The sequence below is a fragment of the Bufo bufo genome, chromosome 4 (genome assembly GCF_905171765.1).
Source record: "Bufo bufo chromosome 4, aBufBuf1.1, whole genome shotgun sequence".
NCBI classification, from domain to species: Eukaryota; Metazoa; Chordata; class Amphibia; order Anura; family Bufonidae; genus Bufo; species Bufo bufo.
This window is the reverse complement of record NC_053392.1, coordinates 345,551,214-345,574,426: the sequence shown is the minus strand read 5'-3', so window position 1 is coordinate 345,574,426 and position 23,213 is coordinate 345,551,214. Positions and strand designations below refer to the sequence as shown.

Below are 23,213 nucleotides of genomic sequence, written 5' to 3'. Positions count from 1 at the left end.
TCCCCCAAGAACAGACACATTATCCCATCAATGGACCCTTCTGCCTCAGAAACAGAACCAGAGGCGTCTCCACTGAAAAAGTGCAGACTCCTAACATTCCCTCTGAGATCCCTAATGGAGCTTCTCCAAACATTCTCCCCTGGATGGGCTCCCCTCACCCATCCAGCAAAGTAAATCATCCTGAATCAATGGATCTTTCTAACAGGGCTACAGGTTCAATGGTCGCTCTCGGGCTGAGAGACCTTATAGTCGTAAGTCACGTGGTGATAGGTTATCCAGCTCCAGACACTCCTACTGGAGATATAATGGGGAAGATACCTCGCAATTTACCATTTCGGAGTGTAAGACTTTTAGCTCACTTTTTATAAAAAAATTTGTGGTATGCAAAGGGACCAAAAAAACTGTTTTGCCGTTTGTCGTATGGGATAAATATTTTTATATTTTATTAGCACAAGCATCTTCACAAAGCGTGATGCACATGATGCTTATTTTAATTATGTATTTTTATTTAGATTTTGGTGAAAGAGGAGTGATTTAAATTTTTATACATTTTATTTTTTACACTTTTTAATAGTTTTCCCTAGGGAACTATAACAAGCAATCATTAGATTGCTTCTCTCATAGACTGTAACGCATTAGCATTGGAGTCTATGAGAATTACACTAAGGCCTCTTTCACACGACCGTTTTTTTTTTTCCGTTTCGCGGGCCATTTTTTGCGTTCCGTATACGGTCCGTATACAGAACCATTCATTTCAATGGTTCCGCAAAAAAAACAGAATGTACTCCGTATGCATTCCGTTTCCGTATTTCCGTTCCGTTGAAAGGTAGAACATGTCCTATATTTGGCCGCAAATCACGTTCCGTGGCTCCATTATAGTCAATGGGTCCGCAAAAAAAACGGAATGCATACGGAAATGCATCCGTATGTCTTCCGTATCCGTTATGTTTTTTGCGGAACCATCTATTGAAAATGTTATGCCCAGCCCAATTTTTTCTATGAAATTACTGTATACTGTATATGCCATACGGAAAAACGGAACGGAAACGGAAACAAAAAACGGAACAACGGATCCGTTTAAAACGGACCGCAAAACACTGAAAAAGCCATACGGTCGTGTGAAAGAGGCCTAAGGGGCACATTTATTAAGACCGGATTTTGGACATTTCTCCAAGGGCCAACACATTTATAAACTTAGATTAATGGGAGTCTGTCACCTCCCGCAAGAATAGTGCAGTGCTACATAAATAGTACTGCTGGAATAGACTCCATGTCTCTAATAGGGTGACAGTCACAGCGGAAATACATTGGCTGGACTTCTGAGTGCACAATCATAATATAGAGGACCTTCTAAACACAAACTTGAAGTCCACTCAATGTATTTCTGTAATTCGCAGTGCCACGGCAGGGAAACAGAGGTGAGTATCTAGCTATTATTTAGTGATCTGATCTCTTTAATGCAATGACAAGAACAAACTTACCAAGAGTCCAGAATGGTCTTTGTTGAGGAGTAAGAGAGAAAAATCCTGGCTTTAAGGCGTTAGTAATTATAATGTCAAAAAGCTCCTCAAAATCCTTCCTACAAACAAAAAAAAAACTATTGAAGCAGGGATATTCCTTCTATAAGACAATACATTTTTCTATGTAGAAATATATTTTGACACCCATGATGTGTTATATAGTGAAATTAATACAAATGATAATAATAGAAATGATTATCATTTTACATTAGTTATATACAGTCAGGTCCATAAATATTGGGACATCGACACAATTCTAACATTTTTGGCTCTATACACCACCACAATGGATTTGAAATGAAACGAACTTTAACTGCAAACTGTCAGCTTTAATTTGAGGGTATTTATATCCAAATCAGGTGAACGGTGCAGGAATTACAACAGTTTGCATATGTGCCTCCCATTTGTTAAGGGACCAAAAGTAATGGGACATAATAATAATAATAATCATAAATCAAACTTTCACTTTTTAATACTTGGTTGCAAATCCTTTGCAGTCAATTACAGCCTGAAGTCTGGAATGCATAGACATCACCAGACACTGGGTTTCATCCCTGGTGATGCTCTGCCAGGCCTCTACTGCAACTGTCTTCAGTTCCTGCTTGTTCTTGGGGCATTTTCCCTTCAGTTTAGTCTTCAGCAAGTGAAATGCATGCTCAATCGGATTCAGGTCAGGTGATTGACTTGGCCATTGCATAACATTCCACTTCTTTCCCTTAAAAAACTCTTTGGTTGCTTTTGCAGTATGCCTTGGGTCATTGTCCATCTGCACTGTGAAGCGCAGTCCAATGAGTTCTGAAGCATTTGGCTGAATATGAGCAGATAATATTGCCCGAAACACTTCAGAATTCCTCCTGCTGCTTTTGTCAGCAGTCACATCATCAATAAATACAAGAGAACCAGTTCCATTGGCAGCCATACATGCCCACGCCATGACACTACCACCACCATGCTTCACTGATGAGGTGGTATGCTTGGGATCATGAGCAGTTCCTTTCCTTCTCCATACTCTTCTCTTCCCATCACTCTGGTACAAGTTGATCTTGGTCTCATCTGTCGATAGGATGTTGTTCCAGAACTGTGAAGGCTTTTTTAGATGTCGTTTGACAAACTGTAATCTGGCCTTTCTGTTTTTGAGGCTCACCAATGGTTTACATCTTGTGGTGAACCCTCTGTATTCACTCTGGTGAAGTCTTCTCTTGATTGTTGACTTTGACACACATACACCTACATCCTGGAGAGTTTCCTTGATCTGGCCAACTGTTGTGAAGGGTGTTTTCTTCACCAGGGAAATAATTCTTCGGTTATCCACCACAGTTGTTTTCCTTGATCTTCCGGGTCTTTTGGTGCCGCTGAGCTCACCGATGTGTTCCTAATTTTTAAGAATGGTCCAAACAGTTGATTTTGGCCACACCTAATGTTTTTGCTTCCTCTCTGATGTTTTTTTTTTTTTTTTTGCCTAATGATGGCTTGCTTCACTGATAGTGACAGTTCTTTGGATCTCATCTTGAGAGTTGACAGCAACAGATTCCAAATGCAAATAGCACACATGAAATGAACTCTGGACCTTTTATCTGCTCATTGTAATTGGGATAATGAAGGAATAACACACACCTGGCCATGGAACAGCTGCGAAGTCAATTGTCCCATTACTTTTGGCCCCTTACCAAGTGGGAGGCACATATGCAAACTGTTGTAATTCCTACACCGTTCACCTGATTTGGATGTAAATACCCTAAAATTAAAGCTGACAGTCTGCAATTAAAGCACATCTTGTTCGATTCATTTAAAAAATCCTCTGTGGTGGTGTATAGAGCCAAAAATGTTAGAATTGTGTTGATGTCCCAAAATTTATGGACCTGACTGTGTGTGTATATATATATATATATATATATACTTTCCAAAGAATGAGGCAGCACTTCCAGATTTCAGTGGCAGGGTGACGACCCCAAAAACTTTATTCCCAGCAACGTTTCGGCCTACTCAATGAGGCCTTTGTCAAGCTACACAACAGTGCATAATACCCACAACTCAGTGCAAACAAGTGCAATTAGTGAACTCACATGATAACAATAAAGTCACATGATTTTCAGAGATAACATCACATGACATTCAGTGCAAAATAAATACTGGTGATAAATCCTTATACATCTCAAATATAAAATATGTAACACATATTTCTGGTGATCATATAAACAATTAGTGTTATACAGTACAGGTAACATTTCCTATACAAATACCTATAGCCCCTAACTTCAAACAATCAGGGGACATAGATCTTAACACATGTGAATATAGACGTGCTCAGTGTGTAAGGGGTTAAAAAAACATATTAAGAAGGATACAGCTGCATCCTATGACAATTAAAATAGTGCAACATACCGCCAATGAGTCTAACTACAGGGAGTGCAGAATTATTAGGCAAGTTGTATTTTTGAGGATTAATTTTATTATTGAACAACAACCATGTTCTCAATGAACCCAATAAACTCATTAATATCAAAGCTGAATATTTTTGGAAGTAGTTTTTAGTTTGTTTTTAGTTTTAGCTATTTTAGGGGGATATCTGTGTGTGCAGGTGACTATTACTGTGCATAATTATTAGGCAACTTAACAAAAAAAAAAATATATACCCATTTCAATTATTTATTTTTACCAGTGAAACCAATATAACATCTCAACATTCACAAATATACATTTCTGACATTCAAAAACAAAACAAAAACAAATCAGTGACCAATATAGCCACCTTTCTTTGCAAGGACACTCAAAAGCCTGCCATCCATGGATTCTGTCAGTGTTTTGATCTGTTCACCATCAACATTGCGTGCAGCAGCAACCACAGCCTCCCAGACACTGTTCAGAGAGGTGTACTGTTTTCCCTCCTTGTAAATCTCCCATTTGATGATGGACCACAGGTTCTCAATGGGGTTCAGATCAGGTGAACAAGGAGGCCATGTCATTAGATTTTCTTCTTTTATACCCTTTCTTGCCAGCCACGCTGTGGAGTACTTGGACGTGTGTGATGGAGCATTGTCCTGCATGAAAATCATGTTTTTCTTGAAGGATGCAGACTTCTTCCTGTACCACTGCTTGAAGAAGGTATCTTCCAGAAACTGGCAGTAGGACTGGGAGTTGAGCTTGACTCCATCCTCAACCCGAAAAGGCTCCACAAGCTCATCTTTGATGATACCAGCCCAAACCAGTACTCCACCTTCACCTTGCTGGCGTCTGAGTCGGACTGGAGCTCTCTGCCCTTTACCAATCATCCATCTGGCCCATCAAGACTCACTCTCATTTCATCAGTCCATAAAACCTTAGAAAAATCAGTCTTGAGATATTTCTTGGCCCAGTCTTGACGTTTCAGCTTGTGTGTCTTGTTCAGTGGTGGTCGTCTTTCAGCCTTTCTTACCTTGGCCATGTCTCTGAGTATTGCACACCTTGTGCTTTTGGGCACTCCAGTGATGTTGCAGCTCTGAAATATGGCCAAACTGGTGGCAAGTGGCATCTTGGCAGCTGCACGCTTGACTTTTCTCAGTTCATGGGCAGTTATTTTGCGCCTTGGTTTTTCCACACGCTTCTTGCGACCCTGTTGACTATTTTGAATGAAACGCTTGATTGTTCGATGATCACGCTTCAGAAGCTTTGCAATTTTAAGAGTGCTGCATCCCTCTGCAAAATATCTCACTATTTTTGACTTTTCTGAGCCTGTCAAGTCCTTCTTTTGACCGATTTTGCCAAAGGAAAGGAAGTTGCCTAATAATTATGCACACCTAATATAGGGTGTTGATGTCATTAGACCACACCCCTTCTCATTACAGAGATGCACATCACCTAATATGCTTAATTGGTAGTAGGCTTTCGAGCCTATACAGCTTGGAGTAAGACAACATGCATAAAGAGGATGATGTGGTCAAAATACTCATTTGCCTAATAATTCTGCACGCAGTGTATTTTAATTGTCATAGGATGCGTTGCTGGGAATAAAGTTTTTGGGGTCGTCACCCCGCCACTGAAATCTGGAAGTGCTGCCTCATTCTTTGGAAAGTATATATCGTGGAGGAGAAGCCGGCCTCTGTGAGGAATTGCACCCAGTGCACACTGTCTGACTGTGCTGCTGCGGTATTTGCTATTTGTATATATATATATATATATATATATATACAGGTCCTTCTAAAAAAAATGAGCATATTGTGATAAAGTTCATTATTTTCTGTAATGTACTGATAAACATTAGACTTTCATATATTTTAGATTCATTACACACAACTGAAGTAGTTCAAGCCTTTTCTTGTTTTAATATTGATGATTTTGGCATACAGCTCATGAAAACCCAAAATTCCTATCTCCAAAAATTTGCATATCATGAAAAGGTTCTCTAAACGAGCTATTAACCTAATCATCTGAATCAACTAATTAACTCTAAACACCTGCAAAAGATTCCTGAGGCTTTTAAAAACTCCCAGCCTGGTTCATTACTCAAAACCACAATCATGGGTAAGACTGCCGACCTGACTGCTGTCCAGAAGGCCATCATTGACACCCTCAAGCAAGAGGGTAAGACACAGAAAGAAATTTCTGAACGAATAGGCTGTTCCCAGAGTGCTGTATCAAGGCACCTCAGTGGGAAGTCTGTGGGAAGGAAAAAGTGTGGCAGAAAACGCTGCACAACGAGATCAAAAGGAGGGGGGAGAGGGGAGGATGATATTAATACAATAGAGGGGGGGCGCACACTGGCCACCAATGATAATACAATAGAGTGAGGGAGGGCGGCCGGACTGGCCACCAATGAAATTAAAACTGGGGAGGGAGGGGGGTCACCATGGGAACACCTCTGTGTTAGAATATACTGTCGGATTTGAGTTTTCACGAAGGGAAAACTCAGCTCTGAAAAAGCTTTTATGCAGACGGATCTTCGGATCCGTCTGTATGAAAGTAGCCTACGGACACGGATCACGGACACGGATGCCAATCTTGTGTGCATCCGTGTTTTTTCATGGACCCATTGACTTGAATGGGTCCACGAACCGTTGTCCGTCAAAAAAATAGGACAGGTCCTATTTTTTTGACGGACAGGATACACGGATCACGGAGGCGGATGACAAACAGTGCATTTTCCGAGTTTTCAACGGACCCATTGAAAGTCAATGGGTCTGCAGAAAATCACGGAAAACGGAACAACGGCCACGGGTGCACACAACGGTCGTGTGCATGAGGCCTTAGGCCGTGAGAGAGGAGGGAATGGAGAAGTCTGGAGACATCCGATTGGCTAAGACTGCTGACCAAAGCATAAGATTTGCAAAAAGCTCAGCTTGCCTGCTTAGAAAGCAAAGACATATTTTCATATGGAAAGCAGAGGGATGGAAAAAGATCCAAAACACACGAAAATACACACAATCTCTGCCTGCACTGCATCTAATAAGTACATGCAGCTGTTTTAAAGGGATTCTGTCACCAGATGTAATACTATTAAGCTAGCTGACATAAGCAATGTGCTAATTTCAGCTGAACCTCTGTCTGCCAGCCCTGTGCTCTGGTGAAATCTCACAATGTTCAGTATTCGGCGCAGGCGCGGTAAGGGAAAGATGCTCGCAGGCTACCAGATTCCTCACCGCGCCTGCGCCGAATACTGAACATCGTGAGATTTCACCAGAGCACAGGGCTGGCAGTCAGATGGGAGCGCTGCCTGGCCCTGTCAATCAGGACTTGGAGGGAGGCGACAAAGGTGGGAGAACGGAGCCTCTAGGAGCAGGAACAACGCCCCCCCCCCCGCTCCTAGAGGCTAATTAGCATATTATAAAAATTTGATTTCTGGTGAAACGGGGGCATATCTCTATAAGTTGTGGACAACTGAGAACCCTGAGACATAGCATGAGTAATCAGAATGCAAGTCAATTCAAATGAATGAAAAAAAAAATATATATATTATGACTTACCCTAAAATGTGTTCACACAGAAGCCGGCAGTAGTCGCTGTGTGAGCTAGTGATTAACAAAACGGTTTTTCCAGCATTTTTCAGACTCCTTAACCAGTTTTTCAAAGACTCAGGACATGTCTTTAAATATTTGCCTGGGTCCTTCTTCACAGTTGGAAAATACGTTCCACAATTTTCTATAATAACAGAAACACAGTTTTGTTTGATTTGTGTTGAAGATGTTACTATTGGTTGCTATGCACACATACCGCAGTGTCATTCACTCGGAACTCTAGTGGAAGGTGCAATCTTTAAGGTGACCCTTCTAAAGGCCCTTTTTATACTGCCCGATTGTTGGGCAGATTATTGCGTTTGTCCGAATGCTTATTGTTGCCAATAATTGCTGGCGATCACCTGATGAACAAGCAAAACACTCATTCATAATTGGTGTGGTCCCCTAAGGGCCCCATTACACTGCCCAATGGAGCAGGCGATTGTCAGGAGGGAGGTTTTACTGTCTGCTTGTCATTGGAGGAGAAGATGCATTTACATGCAGCGATCCCCTCCACAGTATGGGGAGCAGCGATTGCTATTGCCATTGCTTGTTCTCATACAGCTGTTTCTGGGCAGCAGAGGCAGTTTATACAGCACGATCTGCTGCCCAGAAATGATCATTCAGGTGAATTGCACCAACGATTGTATTAACCGAACAACGAGCATTTTGTTCGTTCATCGGATGCCCAGAAACAATACCGCTATATGAGGATGAGCAATGACATTAGCGATCCCTTGTTCTCATACTGTGGAGGGGATCACTGCAGGTAAATGCAGCCTTCTCCTGAACTGCCGAGGAGGCGATTGTCGAGAAGAAACGCTTCCTTCCGGACAATCGCCTACTCCATCGGGCAGTCTAAAGGGGCCCTAGAGTCAACATATTACCAATATGTGACCACCACTAATAATGGACAAACATCTACTGGTAAATGGAAGCCTGATCTCTGGAGTGTCTGAAATGGTCAGAGCATGACTTACAACGTGTGCACATGGACTTATTACAACACTATACAAGGCCAGTCATAGAGGCCTCTACATTATCTCCAATTTCATATGGAGGCCCATATTTTCTTAAATACAACAGAAAAAAATTGTGGACTGCTCATTCATATGCTGTATGTATGCTGGTATTCCAACTTCACCGCCAGAAGGGTGCTGATTTGTACGATACGTCAGCAGAGTTCAGAGTTTATACAGCATGACCCTAGGTCACACGTACCAGATGTATGTATTCTAAATATTATATGTTCATGCTTTGTGGTCCATTCATGTTTGTGACCAAATAGAATGGAGACACTGTAACGGACACTCAGTTTTTTCTTCAACACCTTTGTGTCATTTGTGTCAAATGTTTTGAATTCAATGGGAAGTCATAAAAATGGAGACAAGGGTGTTTTTTCCATGGCGAATACAGATGAAGTACATAAAAACCATGTGATTCACATGTACTTGCTGCAAAATGTGTAGTCTTTGCTGCACACCACATACCACATGTATTTCAATCACTGTTACAGTGTCATCACAAATCTTACAAAGAAAAAAAACCATCTGTCTTGTTCCTGCTCTTAGTATTACAAAAAAAGCTAAACCAATTAGAATACTGGTGACATGGCTTAAAAATACTACAATACTACTACTGGCCATAATGTTTTGTGTGCTAAGAAACCGTCCCATCTTCACGGCATAGGTAACAGTTTTTACATTGATATTCATTTAAAATGTTTAATCAGGTGCAGATTCAGGACTCTGTGGAATTAAATTGATCTACAAACTGTTGCTGACCCCTAGTGGCTAATGTTGGAATTTCTCATTTTTTCATTTACTTTTGACAAATATTTTACTGTTAGCCGATGTCCCTATCAGTGTCCTACCTTTATGAGAAGCAGCAGTCTGATAGCATATACTGTAAGTCAATGCAAAATCAAGCTTTTATTATAAAAAATGCAGTTTCAGGAAATGTTACTGGAGATGCTCATATGGAACAACCAGTATGGAGAAGGAGAACGGGGATTTCAAAGTGCAATGCTACCTCCAGATGACAGTCAGGATACAGTTCAGATTCAGGAAGTTTTTATTATTTCGGACCCTTCATCAGGCATTAACATGTTATCTCACCTCCCCCACTGAGACTTATTGTCTCAGGTGTGGGTACCCTTTGTGAAAATCTGGGAGCCTGGTTAGACAATTTACTACAACCCTTAGGCCTCTTTTACACGGGCGTCATGTTTTTGGCCCGGATAAGATGCGGGTGCGTCTCGGGAAAATGCACGATTTTTCCGCGCGAGTGCAAAACAATTGTAATGCGTTTTGCACGCGCGTGAGAAAAATCGGCATGTTTGGTACCCAGACCCGAACTTCTTCACAGAAGTTCGGGTTTGGGATCGGTGTTGTGTAGATTGTATTATTTTCCCTTATAACATAGTTAATAAAGGGAAAATAATAGCATTCTGAATACAGAATGCATAGTACAATAGGGCTGGAGGGGGTAAAATTTTTTTTAATAATTTAACTCACCTTAATCCACTTGTTCGCGCAGCCCGGCTTCTCTTCTGTTTTCTTCTTTGAGGAATAGGTCCTTTGATGACGTCACTGCGCTCATCACATGGTCCATCACATGATCTTTTTTTACCATGGTGATGGATCATGTGACGGACCATGTGATGAGCGCAGTGATGTCACCACAGGTCCTTTTCCTGTGCACAGGTAAGGCTAGTTTCACACTTGCGGCAGGACGGACCCGACATGCTGTTCACCATGTCGGATCCGTCCTGCGGCTATTTCGCCGTGCCCCCGGGCCGCCGCTCCGTCCCCATTGACTATAATGGGGACGGGGGCGGAGCTCCGGCGCAGCACGGCGAAAGCCGCCGGACTAAAATTACTGCATGTCAGGTTTTTTAGTCCGGTGGCTTTCTCCGTGCACTGCCGTGCTGCGCCGGAGCTCCGCCCCCGTCCCCATTATAGGCGAAATAAGGGCACGGCGAAATAGGACAGCATGTCGGATCCGTCCTGCCGCAAGTGTGAAAGTACCCTAAAGATGAAGACAGAAGAGAAGCCGGGCTGCGGAAACAAGTGGATTAAGGCGAGTTAAATTATCTTTTTTTTTTTTTTAACCCCCCCAGCTCTATTGTACTATGCATTCTGTATTAAGAATGCTATTATTTTCCCTTATAACCATGTTATAAGGGAAAATAATAATGATCGGGTCCCCATCCCGATCGTCTCCTAGCAACCGTGCGTGAAAATCGCACCGCATCCGCACTTGCTTGCGGATGCTTTCGATTTTCACGCAGCCCCATTCACTTCAATGGGGCCTGCGTTGCGTGAAAAACGCACAAAATAGAGCTTGCTGCGATTTTCACGCAACGCACAAGTGATGCGTGAAAATCACCGCTCATGTGAACAGCCCCATACAAATGAATGGGTCCGGATTCAGTGCGTGTGCAATGCGTTCACCTCACGCATTGCACACGCACGGAAATCTCGCCCGTGTGAAACCAGCCTTAGTATGCAGAGTACCAGGCTTTTTAAAGGACACAAAAGACGTATTGCGCAATATGGAACCTAGAATTTGGCACTGTAATAACTGGTGGCATAGCTGTGATGTAACAGCTCTGTATCCGTCATTACCACATGAGTTTATAATGGAAGCTCTGGAATTCTATTTGAGAGCTTATAGTGAATACTCATTGGATCGCATACATTTTATTTTAGAAATTACTGTTTTTCTAATAAAAATTTTTTTTTTTCAGTTTGACAAAAAGTTTTTTTCTACAAAACAGGTGTCCCTATGGGTGCAAAATACTCTACTTCCCTGGCCAATTTAGCCATGGCTTACTGGTAGACCATGTATATTTATAATGAAAATAATCATTTTTTTGATAATATTAGGTGGCACGGCAGATACATCGATGAACCGCTATTTGTTTGGCAGGGAGATGTGTCTGCCGTACCCCCCTTTATATCCTATTTAAATAATAATAACTACAATCTTGCATTTACCCATACTGTAAATGAATATTAAATTACATTCTTAGACCTAAAATTACAGGGTAAGGCCTCATGCACACGACCGTTTTTTTTTTTTGCGGTCCGCAAAAACGGGTTCTGTAGTTCCGTGATCCGTGTCCGTTTTTTCTTTCGTGGGTCTTCCTTGATTTTTGGAGGATCCACGGACATGAAGGAAAGTAAAAAAAAAAAGTTGTTTTGGTGTCCGCCTGGCCGTGCAGAGCCAAACGGATCCGTCCTGATTTACAATGCAAGTCAATGGGGACGGATCCGTTTGCTGTTGACATAATATGGTGCCATTGCAAACGGATCCGTCCCCCATTGACTTTCAATGTAAAGTCAGGCGTCCCTATTATACCATCGGATCAGAGTTTTCTCCAATCCGATGGTATATTTTAACTTGAAGCGTCCCCATCACCATGGGAACGCCTCTATGTTAAAATATACCATCGGATTTGAGTTATATCGTGAAAACTCAGATCCGACAGTATATTCTAACACAGAGGCGTTCCCATAGTGATGGGGACGCTTCAAGTTAAAATATACTAAGAACTGTGTACATGACTGCTGCCTGGCACCACCCGATCTCTTACAGGGGGCTGTGATCCGTACAATTAACCCCTCAGGTCTGCCCCCTCCTCACCTGAGAGGTTAATTGTGCGGATCACAGCCCCCTGTAAGAGATCGGGTGCTGCCAGGCAGCAGGGGGCAGTCATGTACACAGTTCTTAGTATATTCTAACTTGAAGCGTTCCCATCACTATGGGAACGCCTCTGTGTTAGAATATACCGTCGGATCTGAGTTTTCACGAAGGGTGACGCGGGTGACAATTTTGTGTGCATCCGTGTTTTTTCACTGACCCATTGACTTAAATGGGTCCGTGAACCGTTGTCCGTCAAAAAAATAGGACAGGTCTTATTTTTTGGACGGACAGGAAACACGGATCACGGATGCGGATGAACAACGGTGCATTTTCCGAGTTCTCAACGGACCCATTGAAAGTCAATGGGTCCGCAGAAAATCACAGAAAACGGAACAACGGACACGGATGCACACAACGGTCGTGTGCATGAGGCCTATACCAAATCAGGAAATCATCACAGCTACATATAGAAAACCCATCTCAGGTAATACAATTCTTCATGCAGGTACATTCCACCCAAAACATACTTTGAAAGCTATTCCCAATGGTGAATTAATCAGAGCCAAACGTAATTGCAGCACAGAAAAAAACTACCAAAGTGAAAAGAAAGCTATACACAATAGATTGTCAGCCAGGGGTTACCCTAACTGGATGCTAAAATAAGCCACTGCCCGTCTAAGGCTATTTTCACACTTGCGGCAGTGTGATCCGGGGGGCAGTTCCGTCGTCGGAACTGCCCGCCGCATCCGCCGATCTGGATGTGACTGAAAGCATTTGTGAGACGCATTCGGATGCGGATCCGTCTCACAAATGCATTGCAAGAACGGATCCGTCTTGTATCTTTTTTCACATTTTTACCAGTCTGCGCATGCGCAGACCGGAAGTGCGGATCCAGCATTCCAGCAAGTCTTCAGTTTTTTTTCGCCGGAGATAAAACCGTAGCATGCTGCGGTTTTATCTTTTGCCTGATCAGTCAAAATGACTGAACTGAAGACATCCTGATGCATCCTGAACGGATTTCTCTCCATTCAGAATGCATGGGGATATACCTGATCAGTTCTTTTCCGGTATTTCCGGTATAGAGCCCCTGTGACGGAACTCAGTGCCGGAAAAGAAAAACGCTAGTGTGAAAGCACCCTTAACAAGTTAACACGACATGAGCTTAACCAAAGAACATAATGAAAACAGGAACAAAAATAAAAGCAAGTTCACACCAACACTTACTTTACAATATAATCCTCTTTTTTATCAAGTACGCTCTTTAATTTACAAATATATACCAATACTTTATGAAGATGAAAATTTATACTACATATTATCAGAAGGATTTAGAGTGTCTAACCCTAACCTAGCGATTTAAAAACTAATTATTCCAAATCGCTCACATGGCTATCCAATTTAGGATTTTATCCCTGTGGGAATCATCCCTGCAAAACCTGCTCTTACGTTCACTCAACCAAACAATTCCCACACACCCAAAGAGAAACAAAATACAAAATAAAAAGCTACATAAATTGCAACACAGAAGGCATCCTATATATGATCATGTGCACACTATGCATTTTAGCTCACATAGGCAGTACAACCAGAAAACTGAAGGTGCGTCTTCTTGAGCATCTGAATGACATCACCAACAGGAATAAAAATCGTAACATCTCTGGCGCATCTAAACAGTTTTGGAATAACATAATAGTAAGGTTGCGTCCCTCAGTTTAATTGGTATAGAGAAAGTAAAATTATACAAGCGAGAGGGCAGTTTCAAAAAATTATTATTGGAGAGAGAAGCTTTCTGGATTTCTACCTTACACATAGCTCACCCTTATGGAAGGAATTATCATACAGATATTTTATTACATTATTAATATATGATTGTTTCCTGCATTATTATACATTGTGTCATTATATTATTTACTCATATATATTTTTTAGTACAAGTCAGTTTTCAGCCACAGGCATGTACATCAAGAGTTAATATTATCTACATTTTACCCTAAGACCTCTTTCACACGGGCGTCATGTTTTTTGCCCGGATAAGATGCTGGTGCGTTGCGGGAAAATGCGCGATTTTTCCGCACGAGTGCAAAACATTGTAATGCGTTTTGCACGCGCGTGAGAAAAATTGGCATGTTTGGTACCCAGACCTGAACTTCTTCACAGAAGTTCGGGTTTGGGTTAGGTGTTCTGTAGATTGTATTATTTTCCCTTATAACATGGTTATAAGGGAAAATAATAGCATTCTGAATACAGAATGCATAGTACAATAGGGCTGGAGGGGTTAAAAAAAAGAAAAAATAATTAAACTCAACTTAATCCACTTGATCGTGCAGCCGGTATCTCTTCTGTCTTCTTCTTTGCTGTGCACAGGAATAGGACCTCTGATGACATCACTGTGCTCATCACATGGTCCAATCACATGGTTCATCACCATGGTGAGGGATCATGTGATTGGATCATATGATGTGACATCACCACAGGTCCTTAGCTGGCAGCTCAACATTACAGAAGAAGACAGAGATCCGCAACTACGCGATCAAGTGGACTCGGTGAGTTAATTTTATTTTATTTTTAACCCCTCCATCACTATTTTACTTTGCATTCTGTATTCAGAATGCTATTATTTTCCCTTATAACCATGTTATAAGGGAAAATAATACAGATCGGGTCCCCAGCCCGATCGTCACCTAGCAACCATGCGTGAAAATCACACCGCATCCGCACATGCTTGCGGATGCTTGCGATTTTCACGCGGCCCCATTCACTTCTATGGGGCCTGCGTTGCGTGAAAAACGCAGAATATAGAGCATGCTGCGATTTTCACGCAACGCACAAGTGATGCGTGAAAATCACAGCTCATGTGCACAGCCCCATAGAAATTAATGGGTCAGGATTAATTGCGGGTGCAATGCGTTCAACTCACGCATTGCACCCGCGCGGAATACTCGCCCGTGTGAAAGGGGCCTAACCATTTTCCTTAACATTTTCAATTGATTTCATTTCTCCCTTTTTGCTTAAAAAGCTGTTACATCGCTGTATCTGAATAATCTCTACTGTCAATCCATGAAGAAGACCTGTCTTATGGTTGAAACTCGTTGATTTTATGCAGGAGGATTACTTGTTTATACATTTTTTTAAATGACTCGCTGGATCCATTTGGACTTTTTTGTTGCATGGCTCCCATATGGCCTGCATGATATAGACAACCACACACAGTTGCTAGTAAAAGTAAGTGAGCCCTTTAAAATGACCTGGGTTTCTCCACTGATTACTAATAAAATGTGGTTTGTTATTTAAAAGGGTTAAAAAAAAAAACGGTATAAAAATCTCGGAAAGCCCTGATATATACAAACACAATCTAAGCTAATAACACAGAAAAAGTTGTACCATTCGGGTCTTTTATTGAGGTACATTTATTAAGCTAATTACACCACTACTGTCGCACCTTATGGCGCATGCCATATGTGTGCCATAATTTGTGACTTTTTAGGCTTCTCGCCACTTTTAAAAGCTCAGTGATCCCTTAAGTGACTTAAAAATGTTTATTATAAAATATAAATATAATCTATTATAAAATTATATTATCTCCGGTATGGGAACGCAACTAAACAGAACGGAATGCATTTTGGAGCATTTTGAAAGGAACAGTTTTTGCTTCACATAGGTGACATCTGACATGGGACACAATCCGGCAGAATTTGCACTGGCATCAGAAAAAGTGGGGTACTGATCTCTTAGGTCCCGTTCACACAGAGTTTTTGTCAGTGGAATTTGGTGTGCATTCTAAGCCAAAAGGCCGCTGGTGGCCACGTTGACTTTACTTCCCATTGTTTTCAATGGGAGGCTGTAAGGGATATTATGCAGCCCTGGTTTACAGCACGTTTGCTCACTGTTTAGTTCCATTCAATGGGGATAGACTGCGAGTGGGTCCACCGCATTCATAATGAAAAACCGCAGCAGAAGCCAGAGGGGTTCCTGCTGTGCAATAATTGGTGGATTTTTATAAAATTTATAAAAATGAACCCTAGAATTATTCAGAGGATCTCTTGACCTACCTTCTGAATATGTTTATTTTATAGGCTAAAAAGTGGTAACAGGATATCTTTAATGCTATTTGCTTTTAGATCATATTTTACAGCTACAAAATTAATATTTGAACACTTTTTCATAATGCACAAGAAAAACATTTTTGTGTAAAAAAAAAATAAGTCTTCCAAGATCCAAGAAAAATAAAACAAGCGGCCACAAGAGTGTGCTATATTCTTTAAAAATTAGAATTTCTGGATATTTTTTATTTTTTGAGACAGACTGGATTTTAACATAGTGCTAGAAGGGAATACAGAATGTGCATAGAAGAAAACACAGCAAAAAAAATTACAATTCTAAACTAATTTCATATATTAAAAATGATGACTTATTATTAAAGGGATTGTCTAGCCATATAAAAGGGTTTTCAAATGGTTTACAATTCTATAAAACACCCAAAGAAGTAATACCTAACACAGCCTGTAACGAAATCTGAGGTGAATAGACAGATAGATAAACAGATGGATAGATCTCATATTCTCCTAAACCTAAATTATCAATAGCTAATTGTATAGCAGTGGCTAATTGATCTATTAAGCAAATGGTGCCTCTAGATGCCAGCCCATCTGAAGACTAGGTGAGAAGCTCCACATTCTCAGAGGAAGCCCCCATTCAGCACAGGCCTGCTAATTTCAAACCATTTGGGCATCCTAATAAAGACCTGGGAGGGGGATACTTAAAATGCACAGCCACCCTAGACATGTTAGCTGCTAGACCAGTGGGTGGTCTAACCCATTCAGTAGATGAATGAAATAATATCAGAAGCCATAACTCCGACCTCATGGCACCCCCAGCCTCAGAACCCTAATAATTGTGTTCAGCTTGACATGGGCTTCGGGCAGAGTCTATGCGCGCCATACTGGACAGGAGGCATTTCTCAGTATTCAGGATCTGGCCTTCTGGAATTCATAACTCAATCACATTTGGTGTCTGTATGACCGGGACGAAGCGACTCAGATTATGTGATTATACCTGTACACGCAGTCCCTGTCATACAGCGGGGAATCGCCGTGATTCATATTTCCACCTCAGTCAGTCTTCTGGGAAGGTGGGGCAGAAACCTGAATATCAGATGTGCCAGAAGGCCGGACCGAAAGGAGGCAACAGGTAATACTCAGTGATTTTGGGGATCCACATCGTTTGGAGTGACTGCCCATATCTTCAGCTGTCCCCACAACCGGAATATAACTGCTGCATCTCAGTAAGTCAATATTCAGTATTTTACCCCTTTTATTTATCTGTTTTACTACATTGTTATTGTATGTATATTTTTATTTTTTATCTGACACTTTCTTTTTGTATTGCACTGCACTATTGTGTATTAAATTTAAAAATTGATAAGTCCCTTCCTTGTGTTCTTATAGAACTTGCTCTTTCGGAGGGAATAACGTTACCAGTAATGTTTCAGAGGATTTAAGGTCCCATATAGATATACTGTGTTACTGTGTTAAATTTGGGTTGAGAGAATATCTGAGTATAGGCCCCTATTGACTTATAGTATAGGTGGTGGCAGCTATTGTGATAGAAAATATTGGGGTGTTAGAATCTAGGGGAGTAAGTTAGCATAATTCCGTCATCTAGAATAGGTGGGTGGGAATTTCTGTGGTAACTTGATGAGCTCACTAGTATAAGTCACCCCAGTGACGTGACCTATTGAGTAGGGATCATGACACAGGCACATACAGATTTCATAGGGCCCCACAGTAAAACTTAGTATGGGCCGCCCTGCCCTACCCACTTTACCAGTATGCATGGCTCAAACACTCCTGGGCAACGCGGAACATAAAGCAGAACTCCCCAGATTTCTGACAAATTTTTGTATTAAAGGAAATTTTTGTATTAAAGGAATTGTACAGTGCAAAATATATTGATGACCTATCTCCTCAGGATAGGGCAACAATATCAAATCTGCAGAACTCCAACCCCCGGGACTCCCGCCGATCAGCTGTTCGAAGTAGTAGCTGTGTTTGGTGCAAGTTTTACTGATACTTTTCCTCTGAAACTGTATATCAGTCTGCTTAGTCTCCTGCTCTATAACATGCTGCCTGCAGATTGCACTGCATTTTGTGGTGAGGTCCTCTTTAAGTGAAATAGCGTGAGGGTGCTATATTCATCAGTGTATAAGGCTAACTTCAGATCAGCATACCCACCGTGGAAAACAAAGCTCCATGTGGCAGCGTGATTTCCGGTTATGGTCACTGTTCCTTTTACAGGACTGCACAGCGTTATAATGATTTATAATGCTGTGTGTCTCTGCCTGACTGAATTGTATGCCATCAGTATAATTCAGTAGATACATATTCTATTTATTTCCTTCTAGTTTTTTAATGCGTCATTTATTGCTTTCTTTACAGTTCTATTTATCCACTTTTTTTTTTTTTTGTTCCTTAACCTTTTATTCCCATCAGGTATGTACCTCTCACAATTAGATTTTAGGATGCTTTTAAAAATATCCCATTTTCCCAGTTAGTTAGGCCTATGACCTCTCTTATTTGGCTAAATTTAGCATCGCGAGATTACAGCAATCTAACTGTGACGAAAGGAGGTGATTCGGAGGACATAGGCGGTGCTGGGCTTCTTTACGGGGGGGCGTGGCTGGGCACCAGGAAGGTTCGTACAGCCCTTGGGCTCCTTACAAGGCTCATTTACATATCTCTAAAATCATTTTTTAAACAAAATAAAAGGACACAGCCCTATAGTACAGGTATATTGTGGACATGCTAGCGGCGATCTAGCTGTGCATGTCCGCAGCTCTATAACCGAAAACGAGGTGACAGAATCCCTTTAATACTAAGTCCAGTGGGGACCTAAACCAGTTGGGAAAGGTAATTGTCTTTGGTTATTGCCAAGAACCTGTTTTCTTTATGAGATGTACAGGTTCCAGTCTATATCTGGGTACTTGAAGTCCCCCATAATAACCACCTCATTATGATTTGCCGCCTCGTCTATCTCGTTTAGTAGTAGATTTTCTGTGGACTCTGGTATATTAGGTGGTTTATAGTAAACTCCTATTAGTAATTTATTGTTGTTTTTAGCTCCATGTATCTCTACCCATAGTGACTCCACATGTTCATGTCCCTCACTTATATCTTCTCGGACTGTGGGCTTTAGACAGGACTTTATATAAAGGCAGACCCCTCCCCCTCTCCGGTTTTGACGATCCTTTCTAAACAGACTGTAACCTTGTACATTAACTGCCCAGTCATAGCTATCATCCAGCCATGTCTCAGTTATTCCCACTATGTCATAGTCCTCCTCTCACATCACTAATTCCAGTTCACCAGTTTTATTAGTCAGGCTTCTGGCATTAGTGTACATACAATTTAGAGGTTTATGTATATTTTTTTACCCTACACCTTACCTTCTGAACTGTTCTAGTCACTCCTTCCATTCCTCCTCCAGTACCATTACCTTGCCCCAGGTCTCTATCTTCCCTTCCTATAACGTAATCCCCCCCCCCCCCAAGTCCCTAGTTTAAACACTCCTCCAAACTTCTAGCCATTTTCTCCCCCAAAACAGCTGCCCCTTCCCCATTGAGGTGCAGCCCATCCCTATGATATAGCCTGTAGCCGATAGAGAAGTCGGCCCAGTTCTCCAGGAACCCAAACCCCTCCTTCCTACACCAGTTTCTGAGCCACTTGTTAATCTCCCTATTCTCCCGCTGCCTTTCTTGTGTGGCTCGTGGTACAGGCAGTATTTCTGAAAACACTACCTTTGAGGTCCTTGCCCCAAGCTTGTGACCTAGATCCCTAAAATCATTTTTAAGGACGCTCCACCTACCTCTAACTTTGTCATTGGTTCCGATATGGACCCATGACTGCTGGATCTTCTCCAGCCCCTCCCAGTAATCTGTCAACCTGATCCGCAATGTGTCGAACTCGAGTGCCAGGAAGACAACACACCGTTTGACGATCCCGATCTTTGTGACAAATCGCCTTATCTGTACCTCTAATAATAGTGTCTCCCACTACCAGCACCTGTCTGGCCTGCCCTGCTCTCCTGGTTCCCTGCTTATTGGAGCTGACATTCTCCTGACTGGCAGAGGAAGTGTCCGGCTGCAGCAATGAACTGACATCCCCCTCATCTGCCAATCGTGCAAACTTGTTGGTGTGTGTCAGATCAGGGCTAGCCTCCCTGGCACTCTTCCCTCTACCCAGCTAGCCACCTCACTTTCCTGAGCCTCCTCACTACCACCCTCCCCCACATCTACCCCATAGAGTGCTTGCTCAGTGAGCAGGAAACTCTGTTCCAAATTGCAAACGCTTCTCAGTGTTGAAACTCGCCTGGTTAGATACTCTATGTGCGATTCCAAACAGGCAATTTGCTCACATTTTGAACAAAGATATGCACCCTAAAACGGGTGTTTCAGGACTGCATACATTAGACAAGATGTGCACTGGACTGCTCTGTCAATAATGGAACACCTACTAAATGGGGGTTACACAAGAAAAGAGAAAAATTACAATACAGTGCAGTGATAAGAAACTGATTTACTGTAGTCCCCTCCTAAAGTCCCTGAATCTCAAGTCACGTAATCTAAAGTCACACACAAACTCGAGTTCTTTGTCTGCTTCTATAAATGCAGCTCCCAAACAACTTCAAACCAGACAGCTTTTTTCCACCCATTTATAAAAAGTTTTGTTTTGTTTAGGGTTCTGGTTTGCTTGGTCAGATATACTGTATTTGCAGTAGGCATGCACATCCATGTGTCTACTCAATGTGTACAAAACACTGCTTATGTATTATCAGTTTAGACTGCCTTTTTTTGATAATTGTGATTTAGCAATCAGACTACTTTTTATTAGTAATCTACGCAGAAATCCAGAAAATTCTAAAAGGTTCTTTTTTTCATGCCACTGTATGTGCAGTGCTTGAGCTCCAACCACAGCATCCTCACATACACAGTAGCATCAATGAGGTAATCCAGAGCTATGATACAGTACAGCTTTAGAATGCTAAGCACATTAACAAGTTAAAGAAAATAAGGTATACATCTGGATACTGTTCTTGACAGGTCCGAAGAGAGTAACAGGCAGTACTGTTATTTTGTGTCAAAAAAATCATCTATATGTACAGTGTTTTTTATTTTATTTATTTTTTCATTTTAAAGTAAAAGTCGATAACCGTATGCAACTGCATAGAAACCTTGTTGCTTACATGTTGCAGTGATTTCCAGTGTTATTGATGAAAAATACTGACCGTGTGAAAGCTGCAAAACACAGTTTATGGAGGAAGCCCTCTGGCACTGTTGATAGGATTGCTCTGGCTGCCATTATGGGTTATGTCAGACTATGTAAAAAAAAAAAATATATTTTTATATAGGCTCCCTGAAAGGGATTCTCAAGTCAGCAACTAGTTACATATAACCGCATACCTGCCATAACAGTGATACAACTTAAAGGGATTTTCTGATGGAATTAATAATTTATAATAATTATGGTGCACAAAAGGTTATAAAAAAAGGACACATTAAAAGGACACACCATTCCCCTGCCACTTCTGTTCTGACAGTTACCAGGTTCCTGCTTGTCTCTATTTCCTGGCCCCAACTTGACAGGAAATGCCTTGGGGATATCCTGCTCAGCCAACCAGTGGCTGAAGTGCATCACTGCCATGGCTAGTAATTGGTTGAGCAGGATTCATATGCCGTCAAGCCAGGACAAGGAAGTGGAAACCACTGGAGACTAAGTAAGTTTCGTAGTCTTGGGGTACCAGGGAGTTAAGCAATGCTTCTTTTTTAACCCATTATGCATCTTGTATATATAAAAAAAAAAAAAAAAAATATATATATATATATATATATATATATATATATAATCCTGACGGAAAAACCCTCATCATACCCTAATGTGTATGATTATTTAATTTCACACAATAATAAGGGTGAACAAGTTCAGAGCACAGGCAAAAACGTTTGAGGCTTTGGACCCCTATTCCATATACATGCATTTTAATTTAATTAAAGAGCCTCTGTCAGCATGAATAACCCTATTAAATCAGGCATATAGCCTGGTAGGGTTGATCATGATGATAAAATCAATACCTTTATTATGAATATCCGTGGCCCCATTGTTGAGAAAAACAAATTTTTATTTATATGCTAATGACCTAACTGCAGCACCAGGGGGCTGGACAAAGACGTTGGAGCACCAGTTTGTTACACCCCTTTCCCTAGACTCACAGTGCTAGACATCAGGTATAGCTATGTCTTCTTGTGCCTGCTCTCCTGGTCTTAGCGCTTGTTCTATGTTCTCCTGCTGCTCTCCAATGCTGAGCCCTGTCATCTGTGCCTGCATTGTATCTCCTGGACTCATCAGTGTATCTCAGAACAACATAACACAGAACAAGAACTGAGACTGGGAGAACAGGGTCATGCACAAGAAGACATGTGTCAATCCAGGGGAAGGGAGGTGGGACTGAAGGGGAAGTGGTGTAACAGACTGGTGCTTTGAGGGCTTTGGCTGGCCCCTGAGTTCTCCAGTAAGGTCATTAGCATGTAAATAAAAATGAGTTTTTCGAAGCAATGGGGCAATGGATATTCGTAATAAAGGTATCAATTTTATCAGCATGATCAACCCTACCCGACTGTATGCCTGGTTTAATAGGGTTGATCATGCTGGCAGAGGCGCTTTAAGTATTTTAATTTAATTACCACATCTCTCAAATCCTCTGCTCATTCCCTGATATTTAACAACCACATCAGACTAAGCAATATCAAGTCTGCATCCTGCATGGCTGGTTGCCATCATAAACCAAACATAATAATAAGCTTTCTTCCGAAATACAAATCTTTCCTCGGTAATTTTCAGCGAATGCAATGATATTTAATAAACTAAGCTTGAAATGTACACTGTCTAGGAGCTGCATGTTCACATTTTATATTGGCCACATTTATCTCGGAAACTTCAGCAAAGGGTGTAGTATTTTCCAAATTAAAATCGGGCAATAACCAGGTCCGGGTCATCAATGATGCTGTTTTAGCTGCTGCTCAGGGCCC

General features: G+C 41.5%; 1 protein-coding gene across 1 annotated transcript in view; it reads right to left on the bottom strand.

The window, feature by feature from the left end:
• Positions 1-23,213, bottom strand: part of NT5DC1 (5'-nucleotidase domain containing 1) — a 287,049-nt gene that overhangs the window by 58,358 nt on the left and 205,478 nt on the right. Inside the window, exons 7-8 of the mRNA XM_040431037.1 lie at positions 7,457-7,631; positions 1,482-1,579 (exon numbers count right to left, since the gene is read on the bottom strand). Of these exons, the coding sequence (XP_040286971.1) occupies positions 1,482-1,579; positions 7,457-7,631 (273 nt within the window). The remainder of the gene's footprint in view (positions 1-1,481; positions 1,580-7,456; positions 7,632-23,213) is intronic.